At 46.7% G+C, this 19609-nt stretch overlaps 1 protein-coding gene across 8 annotated transcripts in view; it reads left to right on the top strand.

The window, feature by feature from the left end:
- Positions 1 to 19609, top strand: part of ninl (ninein-like) — a 148453-nt gene that overhangs the window by 105321 nt on the left and 23523 nt on the right. For all 8 annotated transcript variants that reach the window (XM_070890052.1, XM_070890056.1, XM_070890054.1 and 5 more), the window contains 6 exons: positions 5607 to 5728; positions 8126 to 8652; positions 9830 to 10489; positions 12065 to 12169; positions 12282 to 12351; positions 14872 to 15147. In XM_070890052.1, coding sequence (XP_070746153.1) covers positions 5607 to 5728; positions 8126 to 8652; positions 9830 to 10489; positions 12065 to 12169; positions 12282 to 12351; positions 14872 to 15147 — 1760 coding nt within the window. The remainder of the gene's footprint in view (positions 1 to 5606; positions 5729 to 8125; positions 8653 to 9829; positions 10490 to 12064; positions 12170 to 12281; positions 12352 to 14871; positions 15148 to 19609) is intronic.

Here is a 19609-nt window from a genome sequence, read left to right as displayed (position 1 = left end):
AGATTACTACTTTTGAGGTCCTACTTTTTAATTTAGCTCCTAGCTCCTTAAATTCGTTTCGTAGGACCTCATCCCTTTTTTTACCTATGTCGTTGGTACCAATGTGCACCACGACAACTGGCTGTTCTCCCTCCCATTTCAGAATGTCCTGCACCCGCTCCGAGACATCCTTGACCCTTGCACCAGGGAGGCAACATACCATCCTGGAGTCTCGGTTGCGGCCGCAGAAACGCCTATCTATTCCCCTCACCATCGAATCCCCTATCACTATCGCGCTCCCACTCTTTTTTCCTGCCCTCCTGTGCAGCAGAGCCAGCCACGGTGCCATGAACTGGGCTGCTGATGCCCTCCCCTGATGAGTCATCCCCCCCCAATAGTACTCAAAGTGGTGTATCTGTTTTGCAGGGGGATGACCACAGGGGACCCCTGCACTACATTTCTTGCACTGCTCTTCCTGCTGGTCTTCCATTCCCTATCTGGCTGTGTACCCTTCTCCTGCGGTAAGACCAACTCACTACACGTGATACTCACGTCATTCTCAGCATCGTGGATGCTCCAGAGTGAATCCACCCTCAGCTCCAATTCCGCAACGCGGACCGCCAGGAGCTCGAGGCGGATACACTTCCCACACACGTAGTCCCCAGGGACACCAGAAGTGTCCCTGAGTTCCTACATGGTGCAGGAGGAGCATATCGCTTGACCGACCTCTCCTGCCATGCCTTAACCCTTAGATACCCTTAAATTGGTAATAACAATGTTACAGTTTACTTACTGATATAAAAAATAAAAAGAAAAGCTACTCACCAATCACCAGCCAATCACTTACCCCATTGGCTGTGACGTCACTTTTTGATTCCTTTCTACTTCTATTTTGCTTTCTCTTCCGCTGTAGCTGCACAAGTACGCCTTTTAAACATAGAAACATAGAAAATAGGTGCAGGAGTAGGCCATTCGGCCCTTCTAGCCTGCACCGCCATTCAATGAGTTCATGGCTGAACATGCAACTTCAGTACCCCATTCCTGCTTTCTCACCATACCCCTTGATTCCCCTAGTAGTGAGGACTTCATCTAACTTCTTTTTGAATATATTTAGTGAATTGGCCTCAACAACTTTCTGTGGTAGAGAATTCCAAAGATTCATGACCCTCAGAGAGAAGAAATTCCTCCTCGTTTTTGTTCTAAATGGGCGACTCCTTATTCTGAAACTATGTCCCCTAGGTCTAGATTCCCCCACGAGGGGAAACATCCTCTCTGCATCTACCCTGTCAAGCTCCCTCAGAATCTTACATGTTTCAATAGGATCACCTCTATGTCTCCTAAACTCCAATGAGTACAGGCCCAACCTGCTCAACCTTTCTTATGACAACCCCTTCATCTCAGGAATCAACCTAGTGAACTTTCTCTGAACAGCCTCCAATGCAAGTATAACCTTCCTTAAATAAGGAGACCAAAACTGTACGCAGTACTCCAGGTGTGGTCTTACCAATACCCTGTACAGTTGGAGCAGGACTTCTCTGCTTTTATACTCTATCCCCCTTGCAATAAAGGCCAACATTCCATTTGTCTTCCTGGTTACTTGCTGTACCTGCATACTAACTTTTTGTGTTTCATGTACAAGGACCCCCAGATCCCTCTGTACTGCAGCATTTTGTAATCTCTCCCCATTTAATAATTTGCTTTTTTATTTTTCTTACCAAGTGAATAACCTCACATTTTCCCACATTATGGGCCCAAGTTTCGGGCCGGGCCTAGAACGGCGCAGTCCCGACCTGGACGCCCGTTTTTCGTGCCACAAAGTGCGCCTAAAAGAAACTTCCAGATTCTCTAGCTCCCTGCAGGTCGTTTGCAGCTCGGCGCAGCGCAGCACGAGCTGTAGGGGGCGGAGCCAGGTCCCTGCATTGAAAACAGTGCCGGGACCTCTGCACATGCGCGCTACAGTGGGTGCGCATGTGCAGTAGCTCCAGGCGCCCAAAACTGTGTGGGAGGGGCCCGAAGCACGCAGCCCCTAGCCCTGGCCAAATGGCCTCACTGGGGCTGCGTGAATAAGGCTCCTCCCACGGACAGCTCCTGCTTCCTCCCAACCCGACTCGACTCCCGCTTCCCGCCCCCCCCCCCCGCCTCCGGACCAGACCCGACACCGACCCGACTCCCTCTTCCCCCCCCCCCCCCCCCCGGTCCCCGCTCGCCCCCGGACCCGACACCGACACCGACCAGACTCCCACTATCTCCCCCCCCCCCCCCCCCCGATTGGACCCGGCCTGACCTCCCTCCCCCCGACCCGAGCCGAACCGACCTCCCTCCCACCACCCCCCCCCGACCCCGACCCGTGCACCCCCCGACCCGACCCGACCCGTGATCCCGACCCGACCCAACGCCACCTACCTGTAAATCTGCTGCTGGGGACGGGCCCTGCTCGAAGTCTTGGGCCCTGCCCGAAGTCTCGGGCCCGGCCCGTTCAGCCTCCCCCCCCATCTCCTTTCCCCCCACCCCATCTCCTTTCTCCTCCCCATCTTCTTTCCCCCCCCACTTCCTTTCTCCCCCCATCTCCTTTCTCCCCCCCCATCTCCTTTCTCCCCCCCATCTCCTTTCTCCCCCCCATCTCCTTTCTCCCCCCCATCTCCTTTCTCCCCCCCATCTCCTTTCTCCCCCCCCATCTCCTTTCTCCCCCCCATCTCCTTTCTCCCCCCCCATCTCCTTTCTCCCCCCCCATCTCCTTTCTCCCCCCATCTCCTTTCTCCCCCCCATCTCCTTTCTCCCCCCTTTTCCTCCTCCCCCCCTTTCCCCTTCTCCTCCTCCCCCTTCTCCTCCTCCCCCCTTCCCCGTTCTCCTCCTTCCCTCCCTCTGCTCCCCCCTTCTCTCCCTCTCCCCTCGCTGTCAGAAACACAGACACTGACAGACAGAGAGTGAATGACACACACAGACAGAGAGATAGAGACACTGACAGAGACACACTGTGGGGGGGCCATCCCAGCACGCTGTTGGAGGGCTCCCGGTGCTGCAGTCGGTAAGTAGAAAATGTTTTATTTATTGATTTAAAATTTTTTTATTTCTTATTAATTTTTTTGGATTGATTTATTGGTTGATTTATTGATGTTTTTATCATTTATTATTGATGATGGCTCTTTATTTGTAAAACTGAAGTGTTTAATGTTTGTAAACTTCCCTTTAAACCCCCCCCCCCACCATTCCCTACGCCTGATTTGTAACCTACGCCTGATTTTCTAAAGTGTAGACAAGGTTTTTTCGAGCGTACAAAAATCTTCACTTACTCCATTCTAAGTTAGTTTGGTGTAAGTTTTCACTGACGAAACTTTGAAAACAGGTGTAAGTGGCCGGACACGCCCCCTTTTGAAAAAAAATTCTGTTCCAAAGTGAAACTGTTCTAACTGACTAGAACTGGAGCAAACTAAATGGCGAGAATTCCGATTTCTAAGATACTCCGTTCTACACCAGTTTCTCCTAAAAATCAGGAGCAAATCATGGCGAAACTTGGGGCCTTTACTCCATCTGCTAAATGTTTGCCCACTGACTGAGCCTGTCTGTATCCCTTTGTAGACTCTTTGCATCCTCCTCACAACTTGCTTTCCCACCTCTCTTTGTATCGTCAGCAAATTTGGCTACATTAAACTCGGTCCCTTCATCCAAGTCATTAATATAGATTGTAAATAGTTGAGGCCCCAGCACTAATCCCTGTGGCACCCCACTAGTTACAGTTTGCCAACCTGAAAATGAACCATTTATCCCGACTCTGCTTTCTGTTAGTTAGCCAATCCTCTATCCACGCTAATATATTATCCCCAACCCCGTGAGCTCTTGTGCAGTAACCTTTTATGTAGCACCTTATCGAATGCTTTCTGGAAATCCAAATACTCAACATCTACTGGTTCCCTTTTATCCACCCTGCTCAGTATATCCTCAAAGAACTCGAGCAAATTTGTCAAACCTGATTTCCCTTTCATAAATACATTTGAGTATAGGAGCAGGGAGGTCTTACTGCAGTTGTACAGGGCCTTGGTGAGACCACACCTTGAATATTGTGTGCAGTTTTGGTCTCCTAATCTGAGGAAGGACATTCTTGCTGTTGAGGGAGTGCAGCGAAGGTTCTCCAAACTGATTCTCGGGATGGCAGAACTGACATATAAAGAAAGACTGGATCGACAAGGCTTATATTCGATGGAATTTAGAAGAATGAGAGGGGATCTCACAGAAACATATAAAATTTTGACGGGATTGGACAGGTTAGATGCAGGAAGAATGTTCCCGATGTTGGGTAAGTCCAGAACCAGGGGTCACAGTCTAAGGATAAGGGGTAAGCCATTTAGGATCGAGATGAGGAGAAACTTCTTCACTCAGAGAATTGTGAACCTGTGGAATTCTCTACCACAGAAAGTTGTTGAGGCCAATCCGTTAGATATATTCAAAAGGGAGTTAGATGTGGCCCTTACAGCTAAAAAGATCAAGGGGTATGGAGAGAAAGCAAGAATGGGGTACTGAAGTTGCATGATCAGCCATGATCTTATTGAATGGTGGTGCAGGCTCGAAGGGCCGAATGGCCTACTCCTGCACCTATTTTCTATGTTTCTATTTCCTCTCTGTTTTTTTTTGTCAATTATCTTAAATCTGGGATGTCTGGTTACTGATCCTCTTGCCAGTGGAAACACTATCTCCTTATTTACTCTATCAAAACTCTTCAGAATTTTGAACACCCCTAATAAATCTTCCTTAACTTTCTCTGCTCTTAAGAGAACAATCCCAGCTTCTCCAGTCTCTCCACACAACTGAAGTCTCTCGTTCTTGGTACCATTCTGGTAAATCCCTCTTATTGTGAAATACTTGTTTTCTTATCATGTTTGCATCTCATGAATTATCAACAGTATTTTTTAAGAAGCTACAAAGTGTATTTAACAGCAGTCAACCATAAAATGACACAGAATAGAATTGCATGCCATCTACAGCACAGAAACTGGCTATTCATCCTAACTGGTCTATGCCAGTGCTTATGGTCCACTCGAGCCTCCTCCCACCCTACTTCATCTAACCCTATCAGCATAACTTTCTATTCATTTCCCCCTCCTACTTATCTATCTTCCCCTTGAATGCATCTATGCTATTCGTCTCAACCACTCCCTGTGGTCGCGAGTTCCACATTCTCACCACTCTCTGGGTGAAGAAGTTTCTCCTGAACTCCCTATTGGATTTATTAATGACTATCTTGTACTTGCGGCCCCTAGTTCTGGTCTCCCCCACAAGTGGAAACATCTCTGCGTTTAACCTATCAAACCCCTTCACAATTATACAGACCTCTATCAGGTCACCCCTCAGTTTTCTCTATACGGGAGAAAAGAGCTCCCGCCTGTTCAATCTTTCCTAATAGTTCTAACTTCTCAGTTCTGATATTCTTGTAAATCCTTTTTTCACCTTATCCAGTGCCGCCTCTATATCCTTTTTGTAATACGGAGTCCTGTGCACAATACTCGTAAGTGTGGACTAACCAAGGTTCTATACAAGTTGAACATAAACTTCTCTGCTTTTCAATTCTATTCCTCAAGAAATGAACCCCGGTGCTTTGTTTGCAAAATGTTGAACTTTATATATTTTTTGAACAGATGAAGTTTCCCTAGAAGGTGAATGTGCCAACGTCAGCATCGAAGCAGAGATGACAATGGAACAGCGGAGAAGGCAGCACCTACAGGAAGTGCGAGACCTTAAGATACAATTGGAAACAAAGGCAAGCGCCTTCTGTGTCTTTTTTGCACCTTTTTTACTTTCTCCCTCTCCCCAGTAGGGTTATTGTGCACTGTCTTTAGCCCAGAGGGCTGCCTCATGACCTACCCTCAAGTAACGGCCGATACAGAGCTAGTTCGTGAACAAAATGAGAATGAGTTTACCATGTATCGTCATTTGCAGGTACAGCAACTTGCATTTGTAAAAATAGCAAGAACGTCCCAAGGGGTTTCACAGGAGCTTTATCAGACAAAGTGTGACACCGGGCCACATGAGGAGATATTAGGACAGGTGACCAAAAGCTTGATCAATGGGGTAGGTTTTAAGGAGCAGCGACACACACATCCCATGAATGAATAAAATAAAAATGCTTATTCAGTAAATTCCTAGAATCTTGCAGCTCAGAAGGAGGCCATTTGGCCCATCATGTCTGTGCCGGCACTGTGAAGGAGCTATCCAGTTAATTACTGGTGTATCTCTTGCGTCCCTTAGAGAAATTAGCCTTGCCTCTGTCGACTACCGTCTTGTTACAACATTGTTGAATCTCAAACTGTTGCAGCGTAAGTCTGCACAATGTCTGACTCGAGGCTTGACATGGCTGTCGCTGTACATCTTGTGTGCCAGAGGTGAACATATTGCAGCGGTCAGCAGTGTATGCTCTTGTACTCACTTCCTGCCCAGTTTCTCGTTACTCTGAGACGTGTGTAGGGTGTCGTGCACTTCTGCTCTTTAAGCCATGTGTTATCTTTGTTGCGCTCATTGAGCGAGTGCAGCCAACTGCAATTTTCACACCGTGCATGTGTGACATGCTCCTGCTGACCATGTGAGATGGCTGTTACTGCTGAACCGGGTTCTGGCCTGATGTCTCTAATTCAGGAAGGAGCTGTATGTACAACTTTTTTACTTATGGAAAGCTCGCCACAATGAGGATAGCTTTTGTTGCTTTAAACGTCGGCTTTGTCTCAGGTAGCACTCTGGAGATAGACGGTTGTGGGTTTAAACCTCACTCCGGAGACCTGAGTGCATTATCTAGTATCACACATTAGTGCAGCGCTGTGGGAGTACAGCACTGTCGAAGGTGACGTCTTTCGCATGATACGTTAAACTGTATTGCCCTCACAGCGATGTTCCCTTTAAATTTTTTAACTCTCCCTTGTTTCCCTACATTACAACAATGACTCCGATTTAAAAGTACTTCATTGGCTGTAAAGTACTTTTGGGCGTCCTGGGGTTGTGAAAGGCGCTATATAAATGCAAGTTCTTTCTATGCTCAGTGCTTCAGGACATGGTGTCTTTCCCACTTCCATCGAGAACTGCCGTTCTTTTCCTTGTGTCCTGGATGAGTGCCCCAAGCAGCGATCATTAAAGTGACTCTGAGCTGTGGGCACCTGTAGTTTCCAGCGATATTGGAGAGTGAATCCCCTGGTTCATTTTCCGCTGTACGAATCCAGGTGTTTAAATGCTTCCTCGATGCCGTCCTTGTTAATACATCTGCCCACTCTGTATGTGTTGCAGCCCACAATTTACTCCCGCTACTGAAACCAACAATATCCTTTTTATATAGAGCATTTCACGACATCGGGGCGTCCCAATTAAGTACTTTTGAAGTACAGTCACTCTTGTAATGTAGGAAACACGGCAGCCGATTTGCACACAGTAAGATCCCACAAACAGCAGTGTGGTAATGATTAGATAATCTGCTTTTCAGTGATGTTGGTTGAGGGATAAATATTGGCCGGGACACCAGGGAGAACTGCCCTGCTCTTCGAAATGTTCCAGGGGACCTTTTATGTCTACCTGAGAAAGCAGAAAAGGCCTGGGATTTCACACATGACTTACGCCCGTTACTGAAACCAGCAACAGTGAGGGTTCAACCTCACAATCCCACAAGATGTCTGCGCTCCTCAAATTCTGGCCTCTTGAAAATCCCTCATTATAACTGCTCAACCATCAGTGGCCGTGCCTTCAGCTGTTTGGGCCATAAGCTCTGAAACTCCCTCCCTAAACCTCTCCGCCTCTCTACCTCTCTTTCCTCCTTTAAGACGCTCCTTAAAACCAACCTCTTTAAAGAAGCTTTTGGTCATCTGCCTTGATTTCTTCTTTTGTAGCTCGGTGTCAAATTTATCTGTTTGTCTGTAACACTGTTGTGAAGCGCCTTGGGGACGTTTTACTATGTTAAAGGCACTATATAAATAAAAGTTATTATTAATAATAATGGGAAACTTCAATAAAAACATTTTGTAACTCAGAGTTAGCGGACAAACTGCAATTTCTAGCTGTTGGTTACTTTAATTTAATTCCACCGCAGGGCTTAGCGAACTGCAGTCGTTCCTTGTGGCCTAAACTGCAACCCCCTTACTGCTGGAGCACAAGGTGGGATAACGTCGGTGTTGTCTTTCAGGTCAATTATTACGAGAGGGAAATTGAACTGATGAAGAGGAGCTTTGAGAAAGAGAGGAAGTACGTGGAACAAAGCTTTAAGGTTGAGATCAGTGAATTGGAGGATCAGCGGGCGGACAGGGAGCAGGAGATTGAGCAACTTCGAGATGCAGTAAACGAGCTCCGTATTCAGCAGCAAGGAGCAGAAGCCAGGCAGGAGGAGGCGATCACCGATCTGCTGAGGAAACATGAAGCGCTCAAGGCGAACCTGCAAGACGAGCTGAGGAAAGAACAGGCGGAGAGTTTGAAATACAAAATGGAGGAGCTCAAGAAGGACGGAGAGCTGTCTAAAAAATTTGAGGCGCGGGCCGAAACAAAGTTGGCATTACAAATGGAGGAACTGGAGAAGAGGTTTGAGCGGGAGAGAGCAGACCAGCAGCAGGCCTTTGCCAAGGAGAGGTCTGAATTGGAGCAGCGATTATCTAAGGAGAATCTCCGACTGGAGAAGGAGCTAAAGCTCCAACATCAGAAGGAACTGCAGCAACTGAGGTAGGTCGTGTCGAACAGTCTGCAATAGTCACGGGCATCAGTGGGTGGAAAGGGGAACGGGGCTTTAAGGTGCATAGCCGTGTTAGGTGTCAGCTGTGGCTCGGTTGGTAATGTTCGCACCTCTTGAGTCAGCATCCACCACCTAGAAGGACAAGGGCAGCGGGGCGCAAGGGAACCCAAGCATCTCCAAGTTCCCCTCCCAAGTCACACACCATCCCGACTTGGAAATATATCGCCGTTCCTTCATTGCCACTGAGTCAGAATCCTAGAACTCCCTCCCCAACCTAAGAAAGAAGTGCATTTATATAGCACATTTCACAACCTCCAGACGTCCCAAAGCCCTCTACAGCCTATGAAATATTTTTGAAGTGTAGTTACTGTTGTAATGGAGGAAATGCAGCAACCAATTTGCGCACAGCAAAGACCCACAAACACCAATGAGTTAAGGACCAGATAGCCTGTTTCAGGTGTTGGTTGAGGGATAAGTATTGGCCAGGACACCGGGGAGCACCTTCGCCATGCAGACTGCAGCGGTTCAAGAAGCCACCTTCTCGAGGGAAACCAGGGATGGGCAATAAATGCAGCCCTTGCTAGTGACAGCCATGTCCTGAGAGTGAATAAAATAAATGATCTGCATGTATGATAAGGATCTGCCAGCCAGAAGCTTTTTTTTTGTAATTCTCCCCTGTTCTGTGAGATGCCGTCTTTCGGATGAGACATTAAACCGAGGGTGGACGTGAAAGATCCCACGGTACAATTCTGAAGAACAGCAGTGGCATTCTTCCCAGTCTCATGGCCAATATTAATCCCTCACCCAACACCTGAAACAGGCTATCTGGTCCTTATCTCATTGGTGTTTGTGGGTCTTTTCTGTGTGCAAATTGGCTGCTGCAATTCCTCCATTACAACAGTGACTACACTTCAAAAGTACGTCATAGGCTGTAAAGCGCTTTTGAGACATCCTGAGGTTGTGAAATGCGTTATATAAATGCACGTCTTTCTTAGGGCCAAGGTCATAGGGGGTGGAATGGTGAATCTGGACCTGTATCCTATTGCCCCATGGCAACATGGGTTGGAGGGCACATGACGAGTCACTGCTCTGCTTGGGAGATGATAGAAATATTTATTTTAAGGATTGTTTCGATTAGTTTAATGAAAAGTATTTAAATATCTTTAGGAAGGCAACACAAGATGAATTTAACCTGAGGTTATCCCTTTTGGAAGTGGAACATGTTGCTTTAACACAAAAGTATCAGTCTGAGAATACAGAGCTGACGCAGAGACACGAGCTGAAAATTGAGGAGCTGTCGAGACAGCAGAGTCGAGAGAGAAGTCGGTGGGAATCCCAAATTCAGGCGATTGGTAACGAGGCCAAACAAGAGAAGCTAAAGCTGCAGGAAAAAATGCAGGAGGAGCAAGCCGAGACCTGCAGCACATTTGCAATAGAAAGGGAAGAAATGGAAACCGAGTACAAAGAGCAGATACGCGGTCTGGGCGGCGAGATTGAAAGCTTAACGGCTCGGGTAAAAGAGCTGACACGTGTGAACGATGCAGGGGATCGAACCCATCGCGATGAACAAATCCCCGAGGACAACCCGAGCCTCTGCCCAGGGGTTCGAGCCCATCTCTCCACCAATGAAGAGGAGTTTTCAGCACTGATGAAGAACAAAGAAGAAATATTGGGCTGGCAACAGCAGAGAGATGAGATGGAAATAAAACTGAGGGAAGTAATGGAGGAGTCTGAGAGAAAGGGGCAGATGCTTGAAAATGAGACCATGGAACTGCGGAGCTTGTTGACTAAGTTGGAGGCAAGGACTGAAAGTGAGAAGAAGTACAGGTTTGTCATAATAATTATCTTCGAATCGCTAATGACCACTTTACTACTGCTACTAATCACAAAAATTGCATCCTAGTTCTTGAATTGACAACTAACCTCCCATTAATCAAAATCAAGCATGCAAAACATTTTCTCTCTTTGTCAACGATTAAACTGAATTCTTCACCTTTTGGGCAACACAACTGATCCAGAATGAATTTTCCACAGTATCGCAAGGTTTGTTTTTTCTGTCCGATTGTTCTTTGCCGCATGTAATTTGCAGATTTCCATGTAATCACTTCCTACCTTTTCCACTGCACCCTGGACCAGTTTATCTATGTCCTCTGCTCTTGCAGTGGACAAGCAGGGGAGGAGGTTAATCGTACCGTGATCAGAAACTCTGCCCGTGGAGAGCAAACTGCCCAGATTCCAAGATGAAAATACAACTTGAAGAGAATGCGTTACTGAATTTGACGATACCCTTGCTCGGACGTTGTGTGTTTCAGATGTGCTCCTCCGTCAGCTGCTCCAGCCCATGAGCATCATCGACTAGCCTCTCCATGGAATTTATTGAAGCTTCGGTTATTTTTGGTCCCTTTGCATTGTCCGATCAGCCTTACTAACTGTCTTGGTTGGTTGAAACTGATATCAGTAAAGGAGTGCGTTAATGCGTTCACATGAAAGTCTGTTGTCTGCTATTTTAAAGAAGGCATCAACCTCGTGAGATAAGTGGGTAAACATGGAATCACACAGCACAGAAGGGAGGCCATTCGACCCATCGTACGTGTGCCAGCTCCATGGTAGAGCTATCCATTTAGCCCCACTCCCCTGCTCTCTCCCCATAGCTCTGCAAATGCTTTCCTTGTCAAGTGTTTATCCAATTTCCTTTTTGAAAGTTATTATTGAATCTGCTTCCACCACCCTCTGTTTTTTTTAAAAAGAAACTATCCTCATTGCCCCTCTAGCTCTTGCCAATTACCTTAAATCTGTGTTCTCTGGATGCTGACCTTCCTGCCAGTGAAAACAGTGTCCCCCTAACTATTACAACAAAACCCTTCATAATGTTGAACATCTCTATTAAATCTCCCTTTTAGATTTCTCTGCCCGAAGAACAATCCCAGCTTCCCTAGTCTCTCCACATAACGGAAGTAAACTCAGCCTTGGTACCATTCCAGTAAACCTCCTCTGCACTCTCTCCACGGCCTTTTTAAGTCAATTAAAAAAAAAATAGCGGACAAAGGAACTTCAGCGAAACGACACAGCGTACTTTGTTGCTATTAACACACGGCACCATTTCAACCAAAGGGTGCTGGAATTGTCATGTTTTAACTTGATTTATGGAACCGCTGTAAGCATACTAAAAGCATGGAAAATACTTCTGCATGTTTGATGCGATCACTCGGACTTTAACTCATTCTGAATCCTTGCATTCTGTGTCCATGTCGCCATGATCAGTGCTGAGGGGCAGTTAGAAATGACTGCAACGCAAAGGCCAGCGTGTGCTTTAGTTACTTAAAAATCCCGGTACTTGAAGCACTTCCCAAAATTCTCCAGAGAATAGCTGTAGTTATTTGACAAGAATAATATATTCCTCAGATATGAATCTGAAATGCTTTCTGAAGAAAACTCTTCCTTGAAAAGAAAAGTGGCGAGGTTTGATCAGGAGTTCCGGGATCTGGAAGGAAAAGTTAGTGAACAAAGGTAAGTCAGGCAGTGTATTAAAAGTTTTATGAAATGCATAGATTTTTTTTGATTAGCATTTTGTGACTGGACTCCTGTTTTTTTTTTTATAAAACACATTTGCCTTGTACAGAAAACAAGTGGAACGGTTGAAAGATGACAGAGAGTGCAGACAGAAGGAATTTGAGGAACTTCAGAAAAGGGTAAGGATTTGAACTTGGGAGGGTTGATTAGAAAGGCTATTGTGGGCTAGATCTGTTACCAAAGTCTGGCTTCACCAAGGTGATTTGGTGAAGAATGCCTTTTATTGAATGAATATGGTTAACCTAGTATCAGAGTTTGCTGCTTTGACTAAATGAGACAACTGGACTCGCATTGAGTTTACAGCTCTGCTCTTATGCCTGTTAGGATGTAGTTTTAAATCCAACCCATGCCGATAAATTAAAAATCTATTTTTGTCCTCTGTAAGGAAGATGAAATGAGGTGAGCCAGTCTTGTCTGTTCCTGTTGGGTCAATCTCATCGTCGTCTTCAAATCCCTCCATGGCCTCGCCCCCTCCCCATCTCTGCAACCTCCTCCAGCCCCAAAACCCTCCGAGAACTCTGCATTCTTGGGCTTCCCCCACTTCCTTTACACCATCTTCAGGTGTCTGGGCCCCAAGCGCTGGAATTCCCTTCCTAAACCTCTCCACCTCTCTCCAAGAAGCTCCTTAAAACCCTAACTCCTTGTTTAAATAAAACTGCAGGTCAGAGTGGAGCTGAAAACAACTGAGCAAAAAGTCACTACCCCGAAGGAACATTATTGTTGTACAGTAGAGGACTGTAATAGCGTTACCATGTTATACTGGCCATCGTGCAAAACACACTCGCTTGAATGAGCCACTATAAACAGTGGGGACTGTACTAATATTCAACAAACTGTACCATCATTTTGGTTTATTTTATCCATTTCTATAGGTCAATTGTTTTTGACTTGTAGTAGTTATATTTGTTTTAAACCAGTAGACATTTGCTATTCTATGTCCAGCTGTTCATACTAAAGAGAATAATTAATGGTGTGCGAAAACATGCTTGTGCAGTGTGATACCACCTAGATATGCATCCTAGGGTACTAAAAGAGATGGCGGAAGTTATAGCAGATGCATTCGTTATAATCTACCAAAATTCTCTGGACTCTGGGGAGGTACCAGCGGATTGGAAAGCAGCTAATGTAACGCCCCTGTTTTAAAAAAAAAAAAAAAGGGGACAGACAAAAGGCAGGAAACTATAGGCTGGTTAGTTTAACATCTGTAGTGGGGAAAATGCTTGAAGCTATCATTAAGGAAGAAATAGCGGGACATCTAGATAGGAATAGTGCAATCAAGCAGACGCAACATGGATTCATGAAGGGGAAATCATGTTTAACTAATTTACTGGAATTCTTTGAGGATATAACGAGCATGGTGGATAGAGGTGTACTGATGGATGGTGGTGTATTTAGATTTCCAAAAGGCATTCGATAAGGTGCCACACAAAAAGTTACTGCAGAAGATAAAGGTACGCGGAGTCAGAGGAAATGTATTAGCATGGATAGAGAATTAGCTAGCCAACAGAAAGCAGAGAGTCGGGATAAATGGGTCCTTTTCGGGTTGGAAATCGGTGGTTAGTGGTGTGCCACAGGGATCGGTGCTGGGACCACAACTGTTTACAATTTACATAGATGACCTGGAAGAGGGGACAGAGTGTAGTGTAACAAAATTTGCAGATAACACAAAGATTAGTGTGAAAGCGGGTTGTGTAGAGGACACAGCGAGGCTGCAAAGAGATTTAGATAGATTAAGCGAATGGGCTAAGGTTTGGCAGATGGAATACAATGTCGGAAAATGTGAGGTCATCCACCTTGGAAAAAAAAACAGTAAAAGGGAATATTATTTGAATGGGGAGAAATTACAACATGCTGCGGTGCAGAGGGACCTGGGGGTCCTTGTGCATGAAACTCTTTAATCCCAAAAAGTTAGTTTGCAGGTGCAGCAGGTAATCAGGAAGGCGAATGGAATGTTGGCCTTCATTGCGAGAGGGATGGAGTACAAAACAGGGAGGTCCTGCTGCAACTGTACAGGGTATTGGTGAGGCCGCACTTGGAGTACTGCGTGCAGTTTTGGTCACCTTACTTAAGGAAGGATATACTGGCTTTGGAGGGGGTACAGAGACGATTCACTCGGCTGATTCCGGAGATGAGGGGGTTACCTTATGATGATAGATTGAGTAGACTGTGTCTTTACTCGTTGGAGTTCAGAAGGATGAGGGGTGATCTTATAGAAACATTTAAGATAATGAAAGGGATAGACAAGATAGAGGCAGAGAGGTTGTTTCCACTGGTCGGGGAGACTAGAACTAGGGGGCACAGCCTCAAAATACGGGGGAGCCAATTTAAAACCGAGTTGAGAAGGAATTTCTTCTCCCAGAGGGTTGTGAATCTGTGGAATTCTCTGCCCAAGGAAGCAGTTGAGGCTAGCTCATTGAATGTATTCAAATCACAGATAGATAGATTTTTAACCAATAAGGGAATTAAGGGTTATGGGGAGCGGGCGGGTAAGTGGAGCTGAGTCCACGGCCAGATCAGCCATGATCTTTTTGAATGGCGGAGCAGGCTCGAGGGGCTAGATGGCCCACTCCTGTTCCTAATTCTTATGTTCTTATAAATATTAACACTATTTCTGCATCCATCTTGTCTACAACAAACAGTATACGACTGAAATTGTCCAGCTCAATAGCAAGAATCTGCAGCTGAGCAATCAGAACTCCCAGTGCAGTGCCAAAGTAGACGCCACTCAGAACAGCATCCAACTGCTCAATACTAGAATAGCTGAACTCTCCCAGCAGAAGGAAGAGGTGGTCAGGATTACCAGACAACTGCAGGAGACCTCCAGCAGATTGGAGAAGGATCATTTACAGCAGCAATCTGTCTGGGAAAGGGAGAAGGAGCTCAAGGAAAAGGAACTGCAGGCAACTAAGGAACAGGTATGGCACATTTCTTCTCATTTCTAATGGTTGCTTTGAGATGTTAAGATAGAACCTGCATTTTTATAGGCTTTCACCATCTTAGAATGTTCCTGTTAGGTATACAAGAGCTCCACGAGGCTGAGTACTGTGAGCTAAACTTAGTGTGACCGTAGTCTTCTTTATTACAACTCCAGAGTGCCTAAACAACGTGGCAGCCAACCTTTTATACTGGCCCTGCACATGTGTGCAGGTGACCATTAGGACTCCAACAGTCGCGCCCTTTGGTGGCAAGTATTGCATAGTTACATATATAACCGTTCCAAAGTGCTTTACAGCCAATTAAATACTTTTGAGGTGCAGTCACTGTTCTAATGTTCTTTTCCTTCTTAGGCAGTCCCTCTGAGGTGAGGATGACTTGCTTCCACATTATCAGTTCTCAGGGGACTGATGAGGCCAATGCGGGACCTACAGTCTCGGTCACAGGTGGGGAAGACGATGGTTGGAGAGACGGGTGGGTGGGGTGCTGGTTTGTCGTGCACTCCTTCCGCTGTTTGCACTTGGCTTCCGTGTGCTCCCGGCGAAGGAACTCGAGGTGTTTCCCGGATACTTCTCCTCCACTTTGAGCAGTCTTGGGCCAGGGATTCCCAGGTGTTGGTGGGGATGTTGCACTTTTTCAAGGCGGCTTTGAGGGTGTCCTTGAAGCATTTCCTGTGCCCACCTGGGGCTCGCTTGCCATGTCGGAGTAGAACGCTTGTTTCGGGAGTCTATAATCGGGCATGCAGACAAAGTGACCCATCCATCGGAGCTGATTGAGCGTGGTCAATGCCTCGATGCTGGGGATGTTGGCGCACCTATCCTGCTATTGGATTTACAGGATCTTGCGGAAGCAGCATTGGTGGTACTTCTCCAGTGCCTGCTGTACATAGTCCATGTCTCTGAAACATATAGGAGGGCAGTTATCACCACTGCTCTGTAGACCATGAGCTTGGTGCCGGTTTTGAGATCCTGGTCTTCAAACACTCTCTTCCTCAGGCAACTGAAGGCTGCACTGGCACACTGAAGGCAGTGTTGGACTTCGTCATTGACATCTGCCCTTGTTGACAGTAGGCTCCTGAGGTATGGAAAATGGTCCATGTTGGCCAAGGCCTTGTCATGGATTTTGATAACCGAGGGGGCAGTGCAGTGTGGCGGGGGCAGGTTGGTAGAGAACCTTTGGCTTACGGATGTTTAGTGTAAGGCCCATACTCTTGTACGCTTCAGTGAAGGTGTTGACGATGGTTTGGAGTGTGCGCAAACGCAAGTGTCGTAATGTAATGTAATGTAGGGGAAATGCAGCAGCCAATTTGTGCACAGCAAGGTCCCACAAACATCAATGAAATAAATGACCAGATCATGTGTTTTCAGTAATGTTGATTAAGGGATAAATGTTAGCCAGGACCCTGGGGAGAATGACCCTGGGGGGGGGGAGAATGACGTCGGGGGCGGGAGAATGAATCGGCGGGGGAGGAGAAAAATGACCTGGTTGGGGGGGTGGGGGGTGAAATGACCCCGCTCCAATGTTCCCTTTAACCTGCACGGTCGCGCAGCACTTCAGGGGTCCCGCACAGCTGGCTTTTAAATTGGAAAAAAACACACACATTAAAGGGGTTGCGCGGGCCCCCCCAAAATTACAGGCAACATTGCCTCGCTCTTCTGCAAAATAATGCCATGGCATCTTTTACCCCCAACTGAGGAGTGGGCAGGGCATCAGTTTAACGTCTCATCCAATAGACAGCACCTCCGACAGTGCAGCTCTCCCTCAGTACTGCACTGGTGTCAGCCTAGAATATGTGCTCAAGTCTCTGGAGTGGGACCTGAAGTATTTAATTCAATATACAGCACTTTGGGACATCCTGAGGTAATGAAAGACTCTATATAAATGCAAGTTAATTCTTTCTTGTGGTGAAGGGACTCCCACAGTGCTGTTAGGGAGGGAGTTCCAGGATTTTGACCCAGCGATGATGAAGGAACGGCGACATATTTCCAAGTCAGGATGTTGTATGACTTGGAGGTGAACTTGGAGGTGGTGGTGTTCCCTTGCGTCCACTGTCCTTGTCCTTCTAGATGGTAGAGGTCGCGGGTTTGGGAGGTGCTGGCGAAGAAGCCTTGGCGAGTTGCTGCAGTGTATCTTGTAGATGGTACACACTGCAGCCACGGTGTGCTGGTCGTGGAGGGAGTGAATGTTTAAAGTGGTGGATGGGGTGCCAATCAAGCGGCCTGCTTTGTCCTGGATGGTGTCGAGCTTCTTGTGTGTTGTTGGAGCTGCACTCATCCAGGCAAGTGGAGAGTATTCCATCACTCTCCTGACTTGTGCCTTGTTGCTGCTGTTAATCACGGGAGCGTGGAGGCCCTGACCTGCGAGAAACCACCAGCCGCAGGTCGGGACCATAAAAGGAGCGGAGGTGCAGCAGCCTGGGAGCAGCGTGAAGGCCACTTCCGGGAGCAGCATGAGCTGGTGCAGGCAGGCGACAACTTGGAGAAGGGCAACTGGATTGGACCTCACCAAAATCAAGGTCGCTGATTGGAGCGTGGGCAGGTACAGCAGGAGCGTGAGGTCGGGGCAAAGGAGCAGTGAGAAATTGTAGAGCGACGTGATCGGGGCGTGAGTTCGGGGCCAAGAATTGGCGAGGGTCCAGGGACCGCACAGGCCAGCCCACAATGCGATATGTGTGTGCACTAGGCCCGTGCTGCAGAGCAGGTCTCCAGTTGTCTTGGTTAACCCTTGCCACTGGACCAAGACCTAGCTCTGTCAAGCCCGTGTGGTGGCTGGTGTGCAACGGCCACCCCATGTTAAACAAATCCACGCACAGGCATCTTCCACCCTTCAACATGCAGTTCGGGATCTGGAATGTCGGGTCCGTCATTGAAACACCTGTGAACGCATCCCGTTTTGGCATGGAAGCAAGTCATCCTCGATACGAGGGACCATCTAAGAAGAGGAGATGGTGGAAAGACTTTATACGTAATAAAACATCCCAATAATTGAAGATGAGCAATTATTTAACCTGTCACAACATTTTGCCACAAATTTGGGTCCACTTCCTCTCTTTTTGCAACCACCCCTTTTCCTCTTTGCCACCACGTAGTCTATTAATGTGTAGTGGTTATGCTATTGGATAAGTAATCGAGAGACCTGGGCTAATAATCCAGAGAATGAAAGTTCAAATCCCACACTGGCAGCTTGAATTTGAACTTGCCTTTGAAATTCTAGAAATCAAAAGCCAGTATCAGTAAAAGTGACCTGAAGCTGCCGGATTGTCATAACGACCCAACTGGTTCACATGTCCTTTTGGAGAAGGAAATCTGTTGTTCTTTTCTGGTCTGGCCTACGTGTGACTCCAGTTCCACACTGACGTAGTTCACTCTTAACTGCCCTCTATGAATACGAACAATGACGAACAGATATAGACCATCTGGTCCATTGAGCCTGTCCCACACCTTGTGTATCACAACATCTACACGCCACCCCACCCCAAACCCTGTGATCTCCTGGGAGAGGCAAAAAAAAAACATCAAAAACCCAGACCAATTTGGGAAAAAAAAATCTGGGAAATTCCTCTCCGACCCATCGAGGCAATCGAAACTACTCCCAGGAGGTCACGCTGGCCTTGAATTCCCTGCAGTACCTACCTTCTGTAAGAGTTGATCTCAGCCACGGCCAGAAACAGGTCCAGCTTTCGTTTGAAGGAATTCAGTGAGTCAGCATCCAACACATGAAACGGCAGCTTGTTCCCGAGGTCGACTATTCTCTGGGGAAAGAACCACCTCTGACATCTAACTAGATCTAACCCTATACAACTGAAATGTGTGCTCCCTGGTCCTGCCTAACCTATTTAATTGAAATAAACGGTCAGCTGGAACACCGTCTATTCCCTTCATTATCTTATGGCCTAGCAAGCTACTCGGCTGTATTGCCACCTCCTCAGAGCAAGTTGGGATGGGCAATAAATGCTGGCCTTGCCAGTGACACCCATATCCCAGGAACGAATAATAAAAATGTGAAATATGAAAATTGCATTTCTCGGAAAAGGAGTTGCTATGTAATTTTACAGTTGCAAATGTGCAACATTGCTATCTGTTGCCTTTCCATTTTTCTGATAAGTGACGTTTTTCAAGAATGTACTGCATAAATGGTGATCTGATTCCAGTAAAGATCTGTCCCTGTGAGAATTTTGTTTGGCTAACCGGTTATCAGACAGGTATGAAACCTATCTGCATGTTTGCGTTTCTAGTTTGAGCTGCTGACAATTCCACATCCACCTGTGTGGTGATTGCTCCAGAGGACATAATTTTCCCATTTTCAGTGTCCTTGAACAAAATTTGCTGTACTTGATTCCTCAGTACAATTCACACAAGTTTGCATTGCTCCTAGAAACATAGAAACTAGGTGCAGGAGTAGGCCATTCGGCCCTTCGAGCCTGCACTGCCATTCAATGAGTTC

This window comes from Pristiophorus japonicus, chromosome 9 (assembly GCF_044704955.1).
Source record: "Pristiophorus japonicus isolate sPriJap1 chromosome 9, sPriJap1.hap1, whole genome shotgun sequence".
NCBI lineage: Eukaryota > Metazoa > Chordata > Chondrichthyes > Pristiophoridae > Pristiophorus > Pristiophorus japonicus.
Note: the sequence above shows the minus strand (reverse complement) of the source record. Positions and strands in the feature narration are given on the sequence as shown.